At 40.4% G+C, this 25,073-nt stretch overlaps 2 protein-coding genes across 2 annotated transcripts in view; one reads left to right on the forward strand and one right to left on the reverse strand.

Annotated features, from left to right (window-relative positions):
- The first annotated feature begins 3,001 nt into the window (after window positions 1-3,001).
- Window positions 3,002-13,404, forward strand: LOC144272385 (retinol dehydrogenase 7-like). The gene is made up of 5 exons (XM_077830389.1): window positions 3,002-3,028; window positions 4,833-5,163; window positions 6,859-7,117; window positions 11,914-12,077; window positions 12,967-13,404. Exons 1-5 carry the CDS (start codon window positions 3,002-3,004, stop codon window positions 13,215-13,217), a joined length of 1,032 nt encoding a protein of 343 aa, XP_077686515.1. The 3' UTR covers window positions 13,218-13,404.
- A 4,885-nt stretch (window positions 13,405-18,289) lies between these two features.
- Window positions 18,290-25,073, reverse strand: part of LRP2 (LDL receptor related protein 2) — a 180,200-nt gene continuing 173,416 nt past the window's right edge. The window contains exons 76-79 of the mRNA XM_077829918.1: window positions 24,047-24,157; window positions 23,281-23,388; window positions 19,843-19,914; window positions 18,290-18,451 (exon numbers count right to left, since the gene is read on the reverse strand). Coding sequence (XP_077686044.1) covers window positions 18,290-18,451; window positions 19,843-19,914; window positions 23,281-23,388; window positions 24,047-24,157 — 453 coding nt within the window. The remainder of the gene's footprint in view (window positions 18,452-19,842; window positions 19,915-23,280; window positions 23,389-24,046; window positions 24,158-25,073) is intronic.

Raw genomic sequence — 25,073 nt, forward strand, 5'->3', positions numbered from 1 at the left:
ATAGCCTCTTGTGAGGGACTTTAACGAAGTCATTTTGAAAGTCCAGATCAATTGTGTTGACCAGTTCTCCTTTATGCACTATTTAGTTGACTCCGCCAAAGAATTCTAGTAGACTAGAAAGACAATTTTCCTTCCCATATCATATCAGTTTGTAATTATTTTTTAGCTTATTAACCTGACACTGAAGTACGACTCACTGATCTGTTATTCCCACAATCACCACCTTTTTCACATTGACTACTTTTCAGTCATCTGATTTAGTGACTGATTTTAATGAACTTGAAGGTACTTTAATAATATTTTGTACTCCTATAACATCTTTCAAGCTACATCTCTCAAAGTGCTTTATAAACCTAGATTAATTAAGACCATAAAACCCCTTCAGGCAGGTAAATCCTTAAATGTCCATTTTACAGATCAGAAATCTGAGGCACAGAGAGCTGACAGGACTTGCTCAGGTCATACCGCAAATAAAAGTAGCTCAGGGGTAGGGTTGCCAATTGTGGTTAGATGTTTTCCTGGAGATTTCATCATGTGATAATCTTTAATTCCTGGAGACTCCAGGTCAATCCTGGAGGGTTGGCAATCCTATTCAGGGGTCCTGACTCCCACTTCCCTATTCTAGCCAACATACCACACTCCCTGTCATTATAACCATGGTGTACGAAACATACACCTTAAATATGTTCTTGTGTCTAGCATGAAGAATGTTGGATTCTTCTTTGCGCCTGGGGATTTGTACATCTCATTTCCTTTCCCAATGCCAGCCTTCAAGCACTGTCATTTTTCCATGTATTTTCTCAGACCTAGAGATTCGATTACGAAATAATCCTATGGAAGTGATGAGAAATGCCAGCTTTCAAGTACGACGTTCTGTAAATGACAAGCTGTCTTGGGCCAGGCTTTACACTCTCTCTCAGAATGTCACAGCCCGAGCTCACATTTTGCCTAAGTAATTTCCATTCTGTTGTGTTCTCTCATATCTTGTGTTCTGAGGGTGCTCAGGAGACTGACAAATTATCTCTGTCACAGGTGAAAAAGCTACCTGTGTGGAAGAGTGCCATTTAGTCACTGGTTTGGGGAAGATAAGCAGGACCTTTAAACCCTTCCAAAAAGTTTTCACACAGTTCAGAACCCAGGATCCTCAGCATAAACAGGGAGTACTGAGTCTCCCTTTAGATTTTTTTCTACTACACCTGTTTTCAGTCAGGGAAGGCCTGTGACATCTCAAAATAGGGATGCAACCTGACAGCAAAAAGACCTAGAGGAATGCTCCTCCAGGAATAGCCTGGGACTTCTGATGGAGAATAGTGCAGTGGGGGATCATTTTAACTATGTTTTGCATTATATGCTGAATATCCTGACAATGTTAAATCATATGTGACAGACATTTTGAATCTTTGGGCAGGTCCAGACTGCCAGGCATGTATTGGGGAGCCGTACATCAGTCGCCTTTATAGAGAGAGAGAGGTGGAGTCAGAAAGAAGCAGCAGGAGAGACAGACTATGACAAAGAGAAGAAGAAAAGGTACAATTGGAGAAAGAAATAAAAAGGGAGGAACGTCAATGAGGATTGTCCTGCAAAACAAGTGCAAATATCTCCTTTCCATCTACACCTAAAACAAAAACCATTAAAATAGCAACTCACATGAGTAAGGGCTCAGCATTGTAAGGGCTGCACAAACTAGCTCCTAATTATTTTAAATAAAAGTTTAAATTCAGTGAGATTCAGTGTAATTCCCACCTCGGGGAAAAAAATCCACCTCCACAATGCTGCATGCTAATACAGGATTTAAAATATAAATAAATAAATAAATAAAATAAAGCATTGACCCAAGTCTCCAGGGAAAGTCACAAATCCACATAGTGTCATGAATGGTGCAGTTTGATTCAGGAGTTCTAATTTAGATAAAAGACACGTATATGGTCATAGAGCCAGAGAGGTCTCTATTGGCTCTGTCACATAGCAGGCATAGGAGGAGTAGGCATTTTCCTTTCCAGTTTAAATTTTCACTCAGTTAGGTTCAGAGCACTTTTCACAAGCAGTTATGCATTCATTTCAAAAGCCAGAGTTGTCCAGCCTATCCTGCCTGGGGCAGCTATGCCTGTATGAGGGTAGAGAATACGTAGGTCTGAGGGTAAAAGAGAGAAGGACAACAAGGTACAGGTAGAAAACTCTTTTGCATCCAAATCCAAAATGTAACGCACAAGGTTTTGTGGCACCCAGGCGGGTAGCGGGCAGCTTTGGGCCAGCTTATAACAGTTTGTTCGCTGTTGTACATCTGCATGGACGCTTTTCCCAGATGGGGGCTTGTAGCCCTCACGGATTCTAAGCTTTTTATTTAAAAAAAAAATTTGCTGTCGGCTCCTCAGAGACAGCGTTTATTCTAGGGATCAGAAATAGGCACTGTAGATCAGAAAAAAGAAATTGGCCCTAACCACGATCAAACACAAGAGTTTATTTTCCTCCCCTTTTCTGTGCCCACAACTCCAATCAATGCAAACAGAAATTGTGCACATGTATAGGGGGAAAAAAACAAGATAAATTCCCAGAGGGCTTGATCCAACTCCTGTTAAAGTCAATGGAGGAACTGAAATCAATGGGAGTTGGATCGGGCCTCTAATGGGATAAATTCTATCTCCCTAATGAGTCTTGATAATCTCTGTGCTTTGGGAATTACTGTATTTAGGCCAGCAAAGCTTAGACAACCAAGGTGGGTTACACAGGCATTTAGACTACACATAAGATTAATTCCTGGTAAGAGACTAAAATAGTCATCGGAATGTAAGTCATAATCAACAGCAGGGAGTTGTACCGGGCTTGTCGGCTATTGTACAGTGATCTCACCGTGCCACAGAGTACAGAATCTATGTTGAGACTTTCAGCAAGGTATCACTGTGCAGATCCTACTGAAAAGCCTTGTGAATTAAAATTTGCAACAACTTCTTCGCTCCAGCACTAGCTGTAATTGGCAAAGACTCTGTTCTCTTGGAATCGTATAATGAGCTTGCAGATGACTCCCCAGAATGTAAGTACCAGCATCAGAACAAAACCAATGTGTAAAACTACAGGCTATATGAGTTTGCAGAGTAGTAATAGAACAAATTACAGTGGGAAAGAGGTGACAAAGTGACACTCAGATTTAAGTCGCTACTTTTCCAGAATGATTTCTAGAGATTGTTATATAACAAACCAGCTATGGGTTCTGGATAAAACACTTTACTGACAGACGTTATTGACTTGAGTCCTACAGACTAGAATCATTTTGTGCTTCACACAGTGTCTTGCTGGCTATTGCAGTTAGTGCAATAAAAGATAGGTTTTTTTCTATGGCTTTTAGAAAATGATGTGATTACTCCAATGGTCTGATAGGAATATGAACATGAGTAAGGATTACAGGGACCAGGCCTAATATTTCAGCATCTCCTCCTTGTTTTAATGTTCATTTATTCAAACAGTTGATTATTGTGTGATATTTTGGCTGTCTAAATGAATTTTAAAAAACAAAAGAATTCTGAATTCTAGGAAAACATAAAAATTGGAAAGGTTGGGGGGTCATTTAACTACTTCAAGGATTTAAAAATGATCAAACACATTTCTCTAAAATGTAATTATTTTTAAAAATGCTATGAAAAACTAACAGTAAAGGCTCAGATGTTCAATCTGGGTTCCTAAAGTTAGGCAACTAAAGCCAAATTTAGGCACCTAAGTAAAAGTAGACTTCAAAGGTGCTGAGCAGCCCCATATCCCATCAAAATCACTGAGAGCTGCAGGTGCTCTGCACTTTTGAAAAACAGACCTTTTCTGTTTAGGTGTCTACAACTGGATTTGGGTATCTAGCTTTAGGCGTGCAAGTTTGAAAACACAGCCTCCTTGTCCCACAGTTTCAGTTTAAATCTTGCACCAACCCAAAGTGCAAATGCATCCAAAGCCAGCCCATGACAATGAAGAAGCATGTGAGAGTGTGGACTGTCCCCATGAATGAGAATGTTGTTGTATATTTAAATATACAAAAATAATCATGGTGGCAACTCGTATTGAACAACGTTTTTGAAGTCCACTTTCTCACAGTAAAGTCAGGCTGATCAGTGCTCCCATCAGCACTTGCCTGCAATAAGTATTTCCATTCATTTTACCACTTATTTAGTGAGAGGGAGATAGCAAGAGAGAGAACAGATTCAGATCCTGCTCTGAAGTGCTGCCTTGCTCAAAGACCAGAGGTTAAAGAAAGCAGATTGTGAGCACCAGCATTTTTGACATTTACAAAGCACACACCAAAGGAGTCAGTGCACTCACCCAGTCGAGCCCAGACTATTCTGTTCTTGCCCAGAGCTCACACAGTCTCTGTGCTATGAAGCGAAGAAGCACTGTGTGTGGCAAGAAGCAGATGATCATACCGAATTGCACTCCTTTGCAGCAGAATTCTTCTCTCTCCAGCAGTACCCTCAATAATCAGAAGCGTTCACAACAGGAGGCATTGCTGCTAGTGAGGGACATGCTTCCTTTCATCCTAAAACATTCTCCAACCACCTTGCAGACGAGGGAGAAGGGCAAGTGAAGCTGCATCTTGAAAACAATGGAAATGTATTGACAAGGAGGTTTAGAGAAAGGCTCTGCCGACACATATATTATTCATGGACACCATTCAAACTGTGCCCAAACATCTAAGCTTGTGCCCCATTTTACTCACAATAAGACAGAAAAAGCTGGAACTAGACACAAAGTCTTTTATAGGAGCTGTGTTGAACTTGGAGATAGATATAGTAATTTACGTTTCCAGATCTCTAACATTAACATTAAGTTTCCAGATCTCTAACATTATTTGTTTATAGGCCTTGCTTTCAAACTCAGCGCAGATAGGAATTTTGGCTTCCATACTTCTCCTCATTATTTGCTGGCTCATCCGAGACAGTCTTAAAGTGAAAGACCTGAATGGAAAGCATGTCTTCATAACTGGATGTGACAGTGGATTTGGAAACTTGCTGGCTAAACAGCTTGACCGAAGGGGATTCCATGTCATTGCTGCGTGTCTAACAGAAAATGGAAGCCGAGAACTACTAGCCTGTACATCCATCTCACTGAAGACTGTGATACTGAACTTAACTGACTCCAGCAGCATTGACAATGCAGTGGAGTTTGTGAAACAAGAGACAGATGGGGAGGGTAAGTGGTATAGCCGCAGTCCATACAAATTACTAAACATACTCCAGTATAAAACAGAAGAGTTCTGGTCGTAACCTTCCATAATAACCGCACAGGAGCATTTCTTGTGCTGATTAAAGCTGTACTTTCTTCAGTGCTATGGTTCTATCTAGTTAGGTATTTATTAGCACCAACCACCATAGTTCCAAGAGTGTTTTATGTTCCAAAAGCCAGTTTCAACTGTTGCCATTGTGTTTGCTCCTCACTTTTATCAATCAGGGGACTTCTAAGTATCAGAGTCCTTGATATTTTAACAGTCAGAAAATATACTTGTACACGTTCTTAAGTCTCACTCAGCTGCAGGTAAAGTACTCAGCTTGTGGGAGTGCTAATTGGAACTAATCAGAACTTCATTGACCTACCTAAGCAATCAATCAACCTGGCCAATTAAAAATACCTAGTCGAGTTCATGCTCTCCTCCTTTGGGAAAGCAAAGGGTTAGTTTTTTCTCTGTCAACAAGTCTGATTTTTGTAATGCACATAATGATGACACTGACTGTAGCAATCAAACAGGGGCACTGTCCAAATCCATCATTCCCTTTGGATCGTTACTGCAGTGGTGTTTCCTTGTACCAGAGAGCGCTACTGCTGTGCGTGCCAGTGAGTTTAATGATGTGAAAGAGGGAAGAACGTGGGTCTCTGAATACCTGTGAACAGAGAGTTTAGATCATTACTTGGCTTCTGCTTTTGGCAGAAAATGTTAAAAACGCTGTCTTGGTTCCTAACCCAATGAATTTTTCTGCTCTGGCAAGACTCATCTCGCCAGGGACTTTTCTGAACTCCTCTCCACCTACCATATATGACAAGCACTGTGGTGTCAGGCTAGTCTATAAGGGACAGGCAACCGCAGCTAACACTCACTGTAATCCTCACTCTAACCATATAATTAAAGAGGCCAAGCACTGACTCAGAAGGGAGTCTACACTATCCTCTCTCTCTAGAAATAGGCCGTCCTGAGCAGGGTGCTGTAGGCATATTAATAACATGGCACTTACACAGAACTATTTATCCCTAGAGCCCAAAGTATGTTACAAAGGTGGAGACACATTATTATCTCTGTTTTACAGATGGGGTAACGGAGGCACAGAGAGCTCCAGGCCCACTTAGCATATGTCTACACCACAGTCAGGAGCAAGGCTCTAAGCCCAGCTAGGCGAACTCATGATAAAGAGGCTCACTCTAGCATACAAAAGCAGCTGTGTGCATGTTGCAGAACCAGTGGTGGCATGGGCTAGCTCTCCCAGTGCTGCAATGTCACACACCTATTTTTAGCATGCTAAGCAAGTCCCACTCGCGCTAGTCTGTCTCCGTGGGCTGGAAGGCTCACCCCCAGCTGCAGGGTAGACATACCCTTTGGGTCTAGTACTGAGAAGGCCTGGGAAGCCATGGCTCCAACTGAAATCATTTCTCCATTAATATTTACCCAGTTCTAATTTAGAACCATTGACTAAAGCATTAGGAAGGGGAAAAAAGGTTGCCAGATGTACAGTATAAATTCAGAAAGTCATGAGGAAACCCAGTCAGCTACATTCATCTCGTTAAATGGTGTGCAAAATGTGAACTCTCGCGGTCCATTGCCATATGTCCTGTCTCCAACCCCACTCACTGCTGTGATATTGGCACATACCGAACGTGATATTTTTGGAATACTCTTAGGCCTCTTTGGTTTGGTAAATAATGCTGGAAGAGCAACGCCGATGGCACCCACCGACTGGATGCAGATAGATGATTTCCACACAATTATGGATGTTAATCTGATGGGGTTGATTGAAATCACCCTGAAGCTTCTCCCGCTTTTGAAGAAGGCTAAAGGAAGAGTAGTCAACATTGCCAGTGTTTTGGGTCGCTTGGCGTTTTTAGGTGGTGGCTACTGTTTGTCAAAGTGGGGCGTGGAAGCTTTCTCGGACATTTTACGGTGAGTCAGAGATGGATTTGTGATGCTAGTTCTGGATTTCAAATGCTCTACAGTTTGTAGCAATTTGAATCTGAGGCTGTGGCTGAGTTCATAAAAGGTTAGAGACCAGATGTGAAATTCTGATCCTTAGCAGAGTTTGGGTTGTTCCCTTCAGCAGAGGGTTAGTTTGGAGCTTTCTCTAATTTTATCCCATTTTTAACAGCATAAACCTTCCTGTACAAAGTCCTAGAAATGCAGCTTTGACTCAGCTAACAAGGTGAAAACCCAGCAGAGTTAACATCTGAGATGTCTTGCTCTGTGTAGTCACTTTATCCCTATGTCTGAGGCTGCCTTCACCAGGGGGCACCCTCTTGTGACTGTGTGGGTACTACTCTGAGTTTGATCCAGTTTGTCCCCTTCACACAGTCAATACTGATTTCTTGTTATGACCCCAGTCCTCCAGCCAGGCCCTTATTAGTCACTACCCTTTAGGGGTAATAAAGGGTGAGGAGGAGTCCAGTGGCTCTAGTGAAGGGTAGACAGTTCTAGGCCATGCAGGCCTAGTGTCTTTTCTTGCTCCAAAGTCTTTACCATGCCTTGTGTTGGAGGGTGGTAGGGGAACCCAAGCCCACAGACTCCACTGGGTTACAGCTCAGGGACACTGTCTGAAGTAGCTTGAACCAGTTCCTCCCAGACCCTTGCTGCTCTCTGAGCTGATTCCTACCTCGCCTCCTTGCTAAGCTTTCCCCAGTGCTCTTGTTCTGGTTCTCCCTCTCAGGAAGTCTGATTTCCCTTGCAGCTGCTCGCCAGTCTGTGGAAGGGGTCTCCTCTCTGGAGTTCCTCTGGCAGCCAACCTGCCCTCCTGTCCTGCAGCCCTTTTATCTTTAGAGCTGTTGTGAGGCTACCAATCAGCCCCATCTGAGCAGGCAGACAATTTAACTAATAATTTCCCATGTGGAACTATATCAAATGCCTCACTGAAATGCAGGTGGAGTAGATCTACTGCATTTCCTTTGTCTAACAAATCAGTTCTCTTCTCAAAGAAGGAGATCAGATTGGTCTGGCACAATTTACCTTTTGTAAACCCATGTTGTATTTTACCCAGTTACCATTTATCTCTATGTCCTTAACTACTTTCTCTTTCCAAATTTGTTCCAAGACCTTGCATACAATTGATGTCAAACTAACAGACCTGTAGTTTCCTGGATCACTTTATTGCCCTCTCTTAAAAATAGGAACTATATGAGAACTATATTCTTCTGACATAGGTACAACCCCCGAGTTTACAGACTCATTAAAACATTTTGCTATTGGCCTTGCAATTTCATGTGCCAGTTCCTTTAATATTCTTGGATGGAGATTATTCGGGGGGCCCCGATTTAGTCCCATTAAGATGTTTGAGTTTGACTTCCATCTCCGATGTGGTAATTTCTACCTCCACATCCTCATTCCTATTAGTCACCCTGCCACTATCTCTCTAAGATCATCATTAGCCTTATTGAAAACAGAGGCAAAGTATTTATTTAGCTGCTGCGCTATGTCTATATTATCCTTAATCTCCCCCCATTCCCACTGGTTAGTGGTCCCACTTCTTTCCTTGTTTTCTTTTTATTTGTATGACTGGTTTCAATTCCCTTTGAAAGTCCAACTCTGCTTGGTTTTTGGCAGTTCTCACTTTATCCTTACACTGTCTGACCTCCAAGAGGTAGCTTTCCTTCCTAATCCATCCCATCTTCCATTCCTTTTAGGCTTTCTGCTTTCTCTTAATCACCTGTTTGAGATGCTTGTTCATCCAGATTGATCTGCAGCCCTTCCCTACAAATTCTTTCCCCTTGCTTGACATGCAGGCTTCAGATAGCTCCTGGAACTTTGACTTAAAGGAATTACAGGCCTCCTCCACGTTCAGATCTTTGAGTTCTTTGGTCCAGTCCACTTCTATAACTAATTCCCTTAATTTTTTAAAGTTTGCCTGGTTGAAATCCAGGACCCTAGTTGCAAATCTATTTTTGTTTATCCTTCAATTTAATTTAAACTGAATAGGCTCATGATCATTCGAACCAAGATTGATCTCTGCAACCAGTTCTTCTATGAGGTCGTCACTACACACCAATACCAAATCTAAAATGACATCACCGCTTGTTGGTCTGGCGATTATTTGGTGAAGAAATCTGTCAACCATCACATCCAGGAAAATGTCAGCCCTACTATTGTTACTAATGCTTGTCCTACGATCTATAGCTGGGAAGTTAATGTTTCCAATAATCACTCAGTTCCCAACAGTATTTATTTCATTAAAAACATTACAGAGGTCTCTATCCATGTCCAAACTGGATCCTGGAGGTCTGTAGCTTGCCCCAAGCACTAGCCCAGGGGAACCTCTAGTAGCTTTCTTCCCCAAAGTGATTTTGCCCCAACAGATTCTGTCTTATCCATTCCATCACTTCTAATTTCTTTACAATCTACCCCATCATTAATATACAATGCTACTCCACCACCTTTGCCTTTATTTCTGTCTTTCCTGAACAGCACAAACCTTTCAATACTCCAGTCACGCTTACTATTCCACCATGTTTCTGTTATCCCTATAATATCCGGTTTTACTTCCTGCACTGGTAGTTATAATGCCTCCATTTTGTTACTCAAGCTCCTTGCATTGGTGTACAAAACGTCTTAACTGTTGCTGCTTGGCTTCTCCCACATTCCTTGCCCAATTGGGTACAGTCATTCTACTACCAGTATTGCCTATCTGACTCGTATCAGCACTATCCTTCCTCCTAATGTCCATTCTCCTACCCAGTGCTGTTCCTTTCTCCATTTCTGTATCATTTCTTACTTGATTTTCCTCCTTCTCAGTGCTAAAATCAGGCCTGGAGATTACATGAGCATCTCCCAACTGTCCCTCCCCCTCCACCGAGCTTCTAGTTTAAAGCTCTTTTAATGAGTTGTGCCAACCTCCATCCCAGAAGTCTATTTCCTTCCCTATTCAGGAGGAATCCATTCCACAAGAACACTCCTTTGTTCATGAATGACTCCCAGTGGTCAAACATCCCAAAGCCCTCCTTATAGCATGACTGTCTGAGCCATCTGTTGATCATCATGATCTTGTCTCTCCTTCATTCTCTCCCTCTAGGGACAGATAGAATCCCACTGAAGGTCATTTGAGCCTCCATTTCCTTTAGGGTCTTCCCTAGCCTGGCATAGTCTCCTTTGATATGTTCCAACAAGAATCTAGCTGTATCACTTGTTCTCACATGAAGGACAATCAGTGGATTCTTTTCTGCTCCCATTAGGATCCTCTTCAACCTCAGATCCACATCCTGCATCTTAGCTCCTGGCAGACAGCACACCCTCCTGTTCTCTGGATCAGCTCTGGTGACAGGACTATCTGTTCTTCTTAGTAGGGAGTCCCCAGTCGCATAGACGGCCTTTTCCTGGTGATGGTGTGAGTCTCCTCTGGCCTTATTCCAATTCTTTCTGGCTGCAAGTCCTCTTGTCTTTTATTCTCCCTGGCAATCTTCTACAAGTCCTCCTGAATCCCCCTGGGGCACTGAACTCTGTGTATCTCCATTGACTCTTCCCCTCTTCTTACAGGACTAGTTGCTCTTCTCTTCTTCCTTGCTCTCCCACCTTCAGTTACTGCCTGCTGTCCCCTTTTTTCATTCTCCAGCTCTGCTTCTGAGCTCTATTGCTCCTCTGCTAGCTGGTCTTTTCCTCTGCCTGGTTCTTGTAATCACATGCTTCCACGGCCTAAACTTCCTTGTTGCCCCTTGAATCCTTGACCTCTGCTGTCTTTACTATCCCATAATAATCTAAGCACTGGTGATGCTGGGCAGCAGTTTGGCCTTCGTATGTCAAAGATACTTACACATAACTTTGGAATATTATACGCAATGAGTATCTGTCCCTCTGCAGTCAATGGTGCTATGCTGATTTACAGAGGCTGAAGAGCTGATCCAGAGGCTCCTCTCAACAGGCAGGTAGAATTGGTAAAATTGACTGGGAGCAGTTGTGAACATTCAGATAAAGCAGAATATGCTCCAAGAAACAAATTTAGTGGCTGATGTACAAGAGTGTTCAATTCCATTGCACGGTTTGGAACGACACATGAATGAGTCAGGTCCCCAAAGGTCTCTGAAGCTGCCCTTAGGTGGAGAGAGGCAATTTTCATGGTGAAGGAGCTGAACTGCAAAGCAAAATATAAACTGTAAACATCTGCTCCCTTTCTTATTAATTAACAGTAAATGAATTCACCTTCAGCACATGAATGTTTGGCCAATGAAATCTACAGAGTTGAGACTCCTAATCCAGTCAAATGATTCTGCCCAGCTGTGTTTTGCTTTCAGATTCTTTATGGCCTACCAGCAGAAGTAGATTATAACAGAGCAGCAGGAACTGGAAACATTTCTTTGTATTCTACATCTTTGAATAGAAATGTACAGCGTTTCAGCTAGATGTATGGCTCAAATAGATTTGGGAGTTACCTTGATCCTCATTGTTCCTAAGCAAACCACACAGAATAGGCGTTTGTATACCTGCTGCTACATTCAAGCGCTGTTTGCAGCTAGATTGTTTAGTTCTCTGTACAGTGTGTCTTTTCCTGTGATAGGTTACAACAAAAAGACAATATGCCATATAATAAAGCATATTTGCACTTTTTTGACATTTTTACATAACCAGAAATAAATCAACATTTGACCTTTATGTTCTGAAGATACATGTCACTTTGGTTATTACAGAACCAAATATTTAAAGATCATATAATTGTTGGGTCAGCCAGCATGAAAACATTTGCTATTGTATTTTATTTCCATTCCCAGGAGAGACATGCAGCATTTTGGAGTGAAGGTGAGCATAATTGAGCCGGGATGCTTTAAGACTGCAGTAACTAACTCAGAGGTCATTGAGAGAGACCTACTAAGACTTTGGAACCAACTAACTCCTGAGGTCAGAGAATCCTATGGAGATAAATACTTTGTTGAGTGTAAGTACAAATACTTAACATCACTGGACCGGAATGGACTTGGCTAACCTTAGTCATGAACTGACCATTATCTCTTTTGGAGTACAACTCTCCTGTTGGAGTGAAGGGCCTAGTCTCTTGGTGCACCTATTAGATGGGTGGAACATGTTCTGGTTCAGATAACTCTGGTAAAGAATGCTATTCAGCTGACAGAGTGCTCTACTGATAGCCTGGTAAAACATATTATTGTCCTTTGTCCTCAACTCCTGACAGCTAGAGAGCCAGTGGCAGGAGATCTCCTTGATCCTAGGGGGTTGTCACGTCTTTGCTTTGCAGGACACTCCTCACTCATCCATGCAATTCATCACAATGTTCAAAAGTCAGTATACTTCCCAATGCTTTACAGAATAGCTTTTCTTTCTACATAGGATTTCCTATTCTGCTGTTTCACTAAAGAGTATTTTCTCTTCTGCTGCAGGATTTCCTGTTCTGCTGAAGATTAGTTTTGAGTTACTCTTACAGGGTACAAGAACATTTGTAGAGAATTAGAGGGCCTGAGGAAGTTTCAAGAAGAAAGAAAGTGAAGTTTACTTATTAAATATACTTAATTCAGGCTACAAAAGGCAGGGGGATAAACAGTAAAACTTGGAAACATATGTACAGTATACAAAGCCTGCAGTTTCATAGATTAATTATGGGCTAATTAATATTTGTTTCATGAGCAGCAAGCAAGCAACTATTACTAACATAAAAATAGAATGATTTCTAAAGCTTTACCATACAGATAACAGTAACATTTGGGTGTGGAGAACTTCTTTTTCTTTTACAGAGTTTTAGCTGACAACTATTTAAAATTCTTTTATCAGAGAATGTTTCATAAGCATTCAGGGATTTATTTTCTTCCCTGCAGATGTCAGAGCTCAAAGATTTTCAATGAAAAGATTGTGCGACTCTGATATTTCTAAAGTCATAAAATGCATGGAGCATGCCTTGATAGTAAAATACCCCAGGACACGCTATGGATCTGGATGGGATGCAAAGTTCTTTTGGCTGCCCCTCTCCTATGCACCAACCCTTCTATCTGATATGATGCTGCGTATGCTGCTTCCAACTCCAACAGCCAGTAGGAAATCAGTATCCTGTGTTCCACTTGATGTTTAATATTTAATACTCTAGGATCAAGGCTAAAGTGGTGATTGTTCTTCTTTTCAAAATCAGCTGTTCTCTTTCCTACCTATAACTATCTGACTGATTTAATTCTCTTCAGAAAGCACTTTGATTTTTATTGAGTTTCAGTCTGGAGAAAGTTTTTGTTATATTCATCAGAGATATATTTGCAGTATAACATTCACCTGCAGAGCTGGTCAAATAGTATTTATCAGATAACACGTTTGGTGACTTTGGACCTTTTATTTCCCGAATCAGTCCTGCTATATGCAAATCTATTCTGCTCTTAAAGTCCAAACGTCAGCCTATGAATTATATGATGTTGGTATGCAAAGTGCAACATTGTTAATCCATATATTCTAGTGGGTAGAATATACATGTTCTTTAAGAACACATTTACTCAAGAATTGATACATCTATTCATGTTGAATATGGGTATTTGACTGAATCATGCCACTGAATTTAACAAAGCTGTGAACCTAAAGGCTTAAACTTGATCAAATCAAAGTAAACCCCTAGCGTTTGAAAAATATCCACAAAATGTTAGTTCCAGTGCTCAACTACATCTATGTGCCTATTTACCATTCAATAGGCAGCTACTATAGTGGAGATAATACACAGGTTATTTCAACAATATGTAATATAAGTGACAAGCAATCAAAGACAATTGTTATCCATTACCACAATATTTATACATTACCCTGATTCCTAATTTTAGTGTGGTTTTATCTGAAAGAGAATACATACGTACATGATGCCTTTTATCCTGAGGGATCCCAGGGGGTTTTACATTTCACCCAATGCTAATGTCTGATGTGAAGCAGATCATTTTGTTTATGGTGTCGTCGATTAATATTACTATATGCAATGCCCTAAGCATAGTAAAATACGACTTGAGGTTATAATGCCTCTTGAGATTATAATGCTAAGTGCACTATAGGTTTTTTCCCTGATAAGCCGCTGGTCAGTAGCTGACATGATGGTGTGCATGGTGGTTTGAAAACTGATAGGGTAAAGGTTTTGTTTACTAGAGTTTTGAGTTGCTGATTAATGATTGATATCCAGGTCAATTAAGCTTACAGAAATATCATAGCAAGTCAGATTCTACGCTCTACCAAATGTCTTCAGAGAAAGCAAATTCATTTTACCTCATTTGACGATAAACACACATTAATACATATTTTTCCCTGTCTGGTCCAATGGCCTGAAAGATCCTCCATCTGAGAGAAACTAATGTCATTTATCGCCCTAACACTGGCAGATTACAAAGAGAGATTGCAAGCTCATAGAAAACAGACCATCTTTCAAACATCAATCTAGTGTTCAGAAAGGCAACAAGGGATAGGGATCGTAAAGCGAAGGAAATCAGAGAATAAAGCTGTGAAGAAAAGCCTTAAAGCCTCTGCTGGACTGAGTACCATAGCTACTCTCCATTCATTGACTCATGGAAAGGAGGAGAAGCCTTTGCTATACATTTTACGGGAGAGGAGAGGAAGCCCAAACTGGTGCCCAGGGGTCCCTCTGCCAGAAAAAGAAACGGTTTTTTAAGCATTAGCAAACATATACACTATGTAAACAGTACAGCCCCGAACAGAGTACATTTCATTTGTGTCTGACAACTTACAAATCTTGTGGGAAAAACAGTTATATATTTAAAGTGAACATGAGTTTTAGCAGTAGATTTTCAGTATGGCTGAAGCTTTATGTTTGTGGGTATAATTTGCAAAATTGACACCTGCATTTTTTATGGGTGCAAAGGGAGGCCAGATTTGGGAAACGTAGGCCTTAATATCTTCTCTCTCTAAAAATTCAAGTATAAGAACTTTGTGGGTCTTTCCTTCAAAAAAAGAAGCCACTTTTTAAAAAACACCTTCCTTTGTAAACTGTTCCCCAGATTATATTAGGAACACCTTAAAGTAAAGCACTGGGGTAAAATGGAGTTACCAACCCATTATTTGTTTTACTCAGGTCTGTAACTGCCTGAATATTCATAAAGCACTAACTACACTCCCTATGTCCTATTCCACCATATACTGAGCTCAGTGTAACGGCTTGGAAAGAGCCTCTTTGAAGTAGTCCCTTCTTTGGTAGTTCCAAAATACTGAGCAGAGAGATTATAACAGAACTATGTACCTGAAAAGGTTTACCAGTCTGAAGCCAGATCCTCGCTATATTAACTGGTGTAGCTTAGTTGAAGTCAATGGAGTTACACCAATATATACCAACTGCCAATATGGCCCCTGATTTTACAGAATAAGAGGTTCATTTGTAAAATGCAATTTATTATACAACTTTTGTGCAAAAGGCACTGTTCATAACTTTTCCAGGATGTAACAATTCTTATGTATTGTAGGATATTGCATTATTGTTTAAACTGTGAATAAAATATATCATAGAAGAGTTGTAAAAATGATATGATTTACAACATTCCACGCCAACTTTTGGGGTGAGATGCACTTACTCACGAAGTTAAAATTGCAAGCAACTAATGCATGAATGGAGTACATCTTCTGAATCACGCGTATGTGCAAATCTGCACCAACATTAAAATCAGTTCCCACAATAAGATCACACCCGCATGGGTTTCATGAATCAATGGGTACAGCTTAAAACAGAGGGTTTGGCTTGAACAAAAGTGGATGTGTTTCTCCAAAGCAAAACCTTTGAGTAAGCTGCCTTTCAAACCCAACACAAAAGCTGTGCCAGCTACACCAATAATATTATTCCAGTTGGAGGAGGAATAAAGCAGGTGCAGCCAGCTCTATTTTCCCTTGGCACACAGACACCAGAAAGACATCCAGGTAAAAGGTCATATCGTGATTCTTGGGCCAGATATTTGGCTAGCACTCCCACAAGAACAGGAATATTAGGCAAACACTTGGTTCAAGAAGTAAGACACAGCATAAGGCTGCAGGGAGACAAACCTTGACCCTCGCAAACATTTGCCTGAACTGGAGGCTTCCAATGTATTTAACAAGTGAAGTTTAGCACAGCAATAGCAAACATATGTGTTGGTCTAAGATCCCAGTTTGGTGCATGTGGATTTGAAGTATCCTATTACTCTAATACACCTACGTTGACCAACACAGTGACAGGCATTCATCCTCATCAGAACAGAGACTACTGGATAGGAACTCATGAAGGATATTAACAATAGTGTTAGCAGCATGATAGCATAGGCATTAATTTGCATGTATTTTGTCCAGGGAGGTCTACAATTACTAGTATGATATGCATGTTGGAGCATACAAGCTGAAGTTTGGCCTTCTGTGATTTACTGGGATTGGAGAGCTGTACAGCCAGAGCATAGGCCTGGAAACCAGAAGCTTTTCACCTCTAATCCCAGTATTGACATCAACTCCTTCTATGGCTTCCAACCAGTCAGTCTCTTTGCCCGTTTCACAATCTGTAACTGTGAATAATAGTTTCCTACTTTACAGGAATATTGTGAGTATTAATATGTTAAATGGGAATGATTTTCATCTCATGCTTTACCAAGGTATAACTGACTTCAGTAGAATTCTGATTTACCCCTCAGTGTGTAACTAGGCTCAAATGTTTGGAAAGTACTAAGTACTTTTATTAGTGTTCTCTAAAGCACTGCTTTTTTTCAGACTGTACTGAAAAATCCAGATTATGACAGATTTGTATGGTACATTAGACTCAATAATTTGTGGATTAAGAATATGATAAAATAACACATTTATTAGATTTATTCAGCAGCATCATTTTCCAGTTATCTTTTCTAATCAAAATACATTTCAAAGTCATTACAACAAGCATTCTAAATAGGGATAGCATATATTTTGAGAACTCAGGCATAAAACAATCAAACAGCGGAAGTCTCATTGATTATAAATTGAGGAACCTGCAGTTATATGAGTAACTAGCCAGGAATGCTAAATAACAGAATAGAGTATACGTTCTTGCAGTGGTGCTCAGACTTTCCTTAACCAGTTCATGTTATGGAAACTAAACTGGCTAATTAGTGGAAAAGCTAGCAACATGTACAGTATATTCTGATAGAACATTATGGAAATAACCGGATGACCTACAAATATTGCATCAGTAGAAACTGTTTCCCTTTCTATTAATGTCCACCTCAGGAAATAAATAGTCAATAAAAATTAAATTTTTCACATGAAAAAAGCTGGTTCATTTTTAAATTAACCAGCATCTTTTGTACTTTGCTAGCTACTTCATTTAACACTACAAACGACTTCCAGAGACTCCAGCCAAGAACAGAGTTATTCCATTGATGATCAGGAGAAAATCTCATTAAATTAAGTATGAAATTACTGCCTGGTACTAAAATTTAAATATATCAAATCTTCCTATGTATGCTGTTAATGGGATTTTTTAATTGGAACCTAGAGGGAAAATACATGTCTTATGGATCTCGGGAGGAATTATTTGATTTCAACCAGACAAAATATTGCAAGAACAACATTCTGTGTAGGTAGCTATTCAGCCAAAATACGCTGTACTGAATTTTCCATCTTTTGTTTAATATGAGATATACAGAGAGAGAGAGAGAGAGAGGACAGAGAGACCCATTTTTATATACAGTAGTATATTAAATGGGTAGTAGAGATGCACAACGCACCAGTACAAGTTTAAGAAGGTGCTGTTATAAATATATGCTCTAAAAGTTTCTGTAAATCAGTAAACCTCTATATTTACCTTGAGTTTTTTAGTTAGATCATTTATATAATGGATTTATCTCTAAAGATGCAACAACCGATTCAGAACAGATTTCTTTAGCTACATCAACAAACAAGATAATCTTTCAAAAATTTACAAATGTACAATATATTTATAACATTACTTTCAGACAGCTTCAGTGCAAAGATATACATATAGTACACCATGATAACTGTTCATAAAAACAGCAGTTGGCATTTATCAGAACAACAAGGCATAGCTTCAAAAGACGTCTTCAGCTATTGGCTAAACGGCGTATATATTTTTTATAAAGCATTTGAATGTGAACCTTTTTCCTTCTGTTTATAAAAAAATCTACGTGCAAATGGGTATGTCTAACTATTCTCTTACTGATTAACTAGTTATACAACAGAGTCCTCTTTAACAAGATTGGCGGTGTCTTTAAATGTATCCTCTGTTGCTGTATAAGCTAAAGGTGGGTCTCTCTTGAGAATAATCTTAGGAGGCTGTGAAGGAGAGGGGAGAGAGGCATTTTCAGTGTCCCCTTCTTGTTCCTTCTCCATCTGAAACAATCACCATAAAACCCATGGTTTAACATGAACCGTTCACTGTAGGTTTGATTTCAGAATTGCTAAGCATTCATAGCTCCTGTTGAAGTCAATGAAGTAGGTGGATACTCAGCCCCTCTGACCACCCGCCCATATATCATTATTTAAACACGGGCTTCACCTCAGCAGGCAAAGCTGAGAAAACAATAAATCACTAAACTAGTCAGGGCTGATCCTGCCAACAATTACTACCACCCGTGGTGTTTAACAATGAGTAATTTTATATGTCCATACACACTCACTACTCTAGATAATTATTGAGGTAACTGGCACTACTTATGAAGTAAGCATTATCTCAGTAGTGTTTGCCGGGCTGGGTCCTTTGCTTTACAAATTCCCACTCCATCTCATACAGTATGAGACAAATAGGGTAAAATTTTCAAAAGCACCTACATGTCTTGGCGCCTAAGTCACATTTTCCAACGTGACTGCGGAGAAGTTACTTTCAATGACACTTAAACTCCTACATGCCTAATTTGGGACTTAGGCTCCTAAGTCACTCCGGAGCATTTGAAAATTTTACCCACAGTGTGAGACTCTTGATCTGGCCCCTTTGTGCTAGGTAAAAGGGTCCTAAGCGCCAGTGTCCAGCCATGGGAGAATTCCCCTGATGCAGGCACTGTAGAAAACCACTGTAAGGCTGCCTTACAAGAACCCCCTCACAAGCATGCCAAGGGTGGGTTTGAGGATAGAGGGGAGAGCTCAGAGCAGGGCCATAGCTTGCAGCACTTCAGAGATTTTGGGCAGTGATGTGGCTCATAGGGCAGCACCAGGGGGCTATTGTAACTTAGTCTTTGTCTACACTACACTTTTGTCAGTAAAACTTTTGTCATTCAGGGGTGTGAAAAAACACACACACTCCTAATGACAAAAGTTTTATTGATGAAAAGTGCCAGTGTAGACAGCACTATGTCGGCAAGAGAAAGCTACTGCCTCTCGTTGGGGATGGATTTATTTTGTTGGTAGGAGAGCTCTCTCCTGTCAACAACGAGCGGCTATACTGCGCACCTTTTAGCGGCATGGCACAGCTGTGTCGCTAAAAGGTGCATAGTGTAGACATAGCCTTAGATAGCCCTGGGGACTTATGCCAGCAGCCTCTTCAGCCCCAGGAACAGCCTAAGGTTGGGAGGGTGTAACTGTGGCTTTAAATCCACCCCAGCCTCTTCTTCCCGTGCTGCATGTGCTGTGCTGTGCCTCTTACTGGTGCAGCCCAGACTCTTATCCATAATCTTTATACTATAAAAAAAAACATTAATTCATGCTTCCCACATCATCAGAACCAGCCCCGCTTGTGAGCTAGGTGAAAAGTGCAGGCTGAGAATGAGAGTGATTCAATTAAGAGTTACCTCTGCATAGATTGGATTTTCAAAATTAGTACTTAGTTTCAGTTTTCTTTTGAAGAAACTCCACTTTGTTTTCTGAAAGATAAAAATAATAGAACTTTACTAATGAACTCTTTAGCAGAACAGTTTTCTCCCCTTTCATTTGCAAAATGACAATACCAGTGAGGGAGGGTTTTCAATAGCATTTCCTATTGGTTCTATCCATAAGTGATTGTATTCAGGAAACGTTCAACCCATCCCCATTTTATTTAATGTTTTTTTAATTAAGCTCTTTTGATGTAATTTTTTTAAAGCCTATCACAGATTCTAAGTGCTTTGACAATTGTTAAAATGACAACCCATCTGCAAAGAAAGAAACGAAAAATGTTACAACACAGTTAAAGTCTCTAAAAATGTAATTTCTCCTTCAGAGAGTATAGACATTGTTTGTTTGGGGTTTTCTGAAGGCTCATCAGAAAAAAAACATATCAGATGGAACCCACAAATTGTTCCTAAAATGGCCAGTTATACTATTATTCCTGACACAGCCTCTAATCCTTCACCAGTCAACCAGCCTCAGAAGGCAATTCAGTGGATCTTTTCAGTACAGGGAAAATAAACTAGGTTTTCACTACCACCCACTTAATTCTTGTTTAAGTCACCGTATGGGCTAACAGTCATCTCCCTAAATCTACCTTTTAATACTCAGTAATGTCATCCAAATGAACTCATCTTAGACTATTTCCCTTTCACCCCCCTTTTGTTGTTAGCATTATTTGCTTATTTGTAATACAGTAGTAGCTAAAGGCCCCAACTGGAATCAGGGTTCCACTGTTCTAGGCACTTTACAAACAGATGGAAAGAGATAGCCCCGGCCTCAAAGAGCTCATATTTGAAGTATACAAGACAGAAAAAGGAAAGGAGGGGAAACAGAGGTCAGGCAAGTCAGTAGCAGAGCTTAGAATAGAACCCAGTTCTCTTGAGTTCCTGTCCAGTTTCCGATCTAATAGGCCAATTATTGTTATTTTAACTAAAGCAGTATCCACAAGGTAAGACAACAGCAGATAAAATGACAACATTTATTTATAGAGAGTAACACTACATATGGACTCTACGCAAATCAAATGGAAAAGAAAAACCAGGTATGAAATTATAAAATGAGAAATACTGTAACGACTGAGCAACACTCAAGTATATACAGGAATACAAATCCCTGTGAGCTCTGCCTGGAAACTGGGGTCCATCCACAAGGAGCAAATTGTAGAATCAGGCCCTAAAAGAATGCTAACCTGTAAACAAGAGCCACATCACTAATGAAAGTAATTAAATAGATTTCTCTTAGCCTCAGTTTCCAGAGAAGTTCCAGGGATGCTCTATCATTCTGCAGCATCAGCATTTACACACACATGCTGTCAACTCAATGGGCAGGATAACTTAGCACCTAAGTTAAACACTCAGCCTTTCAGTCCACTCACCAGATAAGCCTGGGACTTTGCTTCCACCACAAGCAAAACCCTATCCTAACTGCCTTAACGGACCTCCTCTGCCCCTCAAGAAAACTTCAATAGTATGCACTTTGTTATCATTTTGTTAGCAACGGGTGTGCAGCCAGCAAAATATTCTCTGGCGCATGCCCACTGAAATTCATAGTGAACCTCAACTGGTAATTTATGTGAGAGATGAGCTAAAGAGTAGGATAGCCTTTGCTTATATGTATTCTCAGAAATAATAATGTGACTTCCAGGAATCACTTGACTAAGCTAGGTGAGAAGATTCTTTGATGTCCAACACTGAAAATACTCAACAATACTCAAAACAACTGTTCTGTATGCAGCTGATGCATGAAATTGCAATGTTCAATGTTGCCATGGTTATAAGTAGAATATAAAAACATGATTAAACTACACACATGATAAACCTCTTACATTTTCATTACAATGAATCAGATTTCAGTTATTTTAGATCAAAGTGTAGTGTTACTGTCTATGAAAAATTGAACATTTTTATGCAGAAGTATTTCAGTAGGGATTTGTTTTTTAATTGTTGAATGTATGAATGTTTGTTAAAAAATATCACTTATCTTGTGAGTGGGAGGGAGCAGATCCTCAGCTGGTGTAAGCTGTCATAGTTCCACTGTTGTCAACAGAGCTATGGCAATTTACACCAGCTGAGGATCTCCTGTCTCACATTGCAACTTTCATGCTGAGAGAAGGCCCTGAAAAGAGAGGGTTCTCATGGAAACACTGGTAGGCTCTTCACTGCAGAGGTACAAATGCTGCCATTCAAATGCACTGTCAATGTCACAAGCATAGCCAGTGCTGGAGAGAAACAGAGAGAACCCTGTGAAGCCATCTGGGGCTGAAACAGTCTTAGCAGGAAATAAAACTTGACAAATTTTAGCAGCTGGTTGCTACAACTGTCAAGCATACTCAGTATTCAGAAGTGTTGACATCTGTGCTGCAGAGACAGGGAAGAATAGCAAAAAGGATTATGGGCCATATCCTTTGAGCTACAAATACTTTCTGTGAGGTGCCAAATGCCCTCAACTCCTCTTTAAAGGCTTGTCTAAATGGCTGTAAACCAGATTTAAAGGTATATAAGAGTGTCCACACACAGAGTCATATTGGTTTAACTAAATCAATGCCCCACCATATCTTTAGTTACACTGGTGCAACTTTGTGGGTAGATCGGGTGCCTAATTAAAAACACACAATTGGCCCATGCCAGCTAATTCGGGCTAAGGGGCTGTTTGAGTGGGGTGTAGACATTCACAATTAGGCTGGAGCCTGGACTCTAGGACCTAGAGCCATTAGAGGGTCCCAGAGCTCAGGCTGAAGCCTGAGCCCGAACATCTACACCACAATTAAGCAACTCCTTAAGCCCCATGAGCCTGAGTCAGCTGGCATGAGCCAGCTGCAGCTTTATAACTGCAGTGTAGACATACCCTAAGTCAACATTTAATCCCTCTGGCAGTACTGTGTTGGAACTGTGCCTGAGTGGAGCAGTTGCATAGCATGATCTCTGCACTTCATGAGGAGGCAAACTCTGCACAGACTGTAAATAGATTAACATGAAGTGGATACTTGAGTTAGACAAGGGAAGAGAACTCTTGCAGAGATGCTTTGACAAAATCCTTGTACAGGAGATGAAGAAGAACTTGCATGCTAGAATAGCAACAGCAGAGGGGATGAACTGCAGCCTTGTTACTGTCATATAAAGCCTGATTAGTTGGACTTTGTGCAATGAGACGTGTCAATTTCACTCCAGGTCATTATTTTACTCAAAGTGAAAATTATCTTACACATCTTTCCTGCATTAGGTGTGAGAGTTCAGTTATCCTAACACTGATCACAAATAAAACAGTGCTCTGAGTCTGCAGCACTGAAGGGTTTTCAAAGACTAAGAACAATACAGCAATGAATTAGCGCTGTTCTAAATTTTTTAAAAGCACCATTGTGTTACCTGTGTTGTTTCTGTGCTTACAGGAGGTTGCTGTGCACTAGCAGATATTGCAGCAGAGTAGACAGGATTTTCAAAATTCTCATTTTCCTCACTATTCGATGCTGTTACCTGTTCATAAAAATAATTTAAAAGGGTAAAGATAAAGCCCTGGAACCATCCAATCTAACCATTTAAACTGAAAGCTCTGTCAAGGCCAACACAAAGCTATAGGGCAGGGATAAAGAGAAATGATCTGAATCTCTCAAAGTTTCATACATGAGACATGTTAGTTTTCTCTTCCAACCTTGGCCCTAAAAATAAACACAGTTTTCTGGAAAGCGGTCAGATCCCCGGCACAGCTGACCATAAAGTTTAAACAGATTTTTGGGACCGTTCAGTATGAAAAATAATGAAATCTCTGGACACAACAAATACATTTGTTAAAATTCAGAAAATACTTAGAACCAAGCCATTTGATAGTAAAATTGAGAATTTTAAATTAATAAGATGGGGGGAGGGGTAGCTCAGTGGTTTGAGCACTGGCCTGCTAAACCCAGGGTTGTGAGCTCAATCCTTGAGGGGGCCATTTAGGGATATGGGGCAAAAAAAAATCTGTTGGATGATTTATACAGTTCCTAGTAATGATGAGAAAAAGTTACGACTCACAGACAAAGACTGATATAATAATGAAAAAAGAAATTGGAGAAAGAAAGATCCAGTGCATAGAAGAGGAACAAGGACGTAAGAAGAAGGAAAGAAGAAAAGCAACACTCAATTTCTTTCTTACACATGTCGGCTGAGCTACATTCACTACACTGGCTCCACCTTCTCTAGTTGTATACATTGGATTTTCAAACGTGATTGGCTGCTTCCCTGACTCCACAGCAAAGTTTTCATTCTGTGAAAAAAACCCACAGTATAATATACATATAACATAGCCAGCACTTTGTAATCTAATCCGTTAGCTCAGGGAGAAATACATTTTTATTTTTGTAAAGTTATATGAAACTCAATGTGTAACTTTACCATGCATTATTCCACTCGACTTAATTGTCTATCAGATCACCGAGTACATCACATTCAAATCCTGAACACATAATAATGGCTCATAGTCCATTTCATAGCTAGGCAAAAAAGAAACATTTCAATAATTTCCTCAAAATGTGTTACAAAGAGGAATGATGGCTTCCACAAATCTAGCCTTCAGGAGCAAGGAAATGTCAAAAGAAGCATAATCCCAAAACAGGTGTTTCACTGTAGAGGCTTCAACGTGACATACAAATTAATCATTCGTATCTGAAATACTAAAGAATGGGATCAATTCACATTACCCCATTTGCGAGATTGCTATATTTTTCTGCAGAAGAAACACAAGTTCATCTGCTCATCTAAAAACCTATAAATTATGTCAGAAATACACCATTCCTGCAGAGCATAATATAAGCTACTTCACACATACTGTGCCAGACCTGAGCAGTGGCTGCGGTGCTCTGGGTAGATGTATAAAGATGCTGCCAGAAACAGCGTTTAGTGTTTGGCGGACTGAGCTCTGGGCTAGTCCCTTGGGGCAGATTAGAGCAACATGAAGGCCTCTCTAAAGGACACTGGATACCGATGACCCCAAGAAATTGCTCTGGTTTGCCAAGTATGGCTGGGGGATAGGTTTGCCCTGACAGCCCCTTTTCCCTCCAGGTCACAATTCCTTGCCAGCAGCCAGGAGGGCGAGGGTGGGACAGCAATCACTATGGCAACTCTCAAGCACCTGAGGATTTCCCCTGCACTTGAGGATTTCCCCTGGAGAATTCTCATGGATC

The sequence above is a fragment of the Eretmochelys imbricata genome, chromosome 11 (genome assembly GCF_965152235.1).
Source record: "Eretmochelys imbricata isolate rEreImb1 chromosome 11, rEreImb1.hap1, whole genome shotgun sequence".
NCBI lineage: Eukaryota > Metazoa > Chordata > Testudines > Cheloniidae > Eretmochelys > Eretmochelys imbricata.

Excerpts from the sequence above, each read along its gene's own strand:
- LOC144272385 (XM_077830389.1), top strand. The coding sequence starts at position 3,002 with ATGAGCTTGCAGATGACTCCCCAGAAT. Across the intron at positions 5,164-6,858 it reads ACAAGAGACAGATGGGGAGG|GCCTCTTTGGTTTGGTAAAT; the intron begins GTAAGTGGTATA and ends GAATACTCTTAG. Across the intron at positions 12,078-12,966 it reads AGATAAATACTTTGTTGAGT|ATGTCAGAGCTCAAAGATTT; the intron begins GTAAGTACAAAT and ends TCTTCCCTGCAG.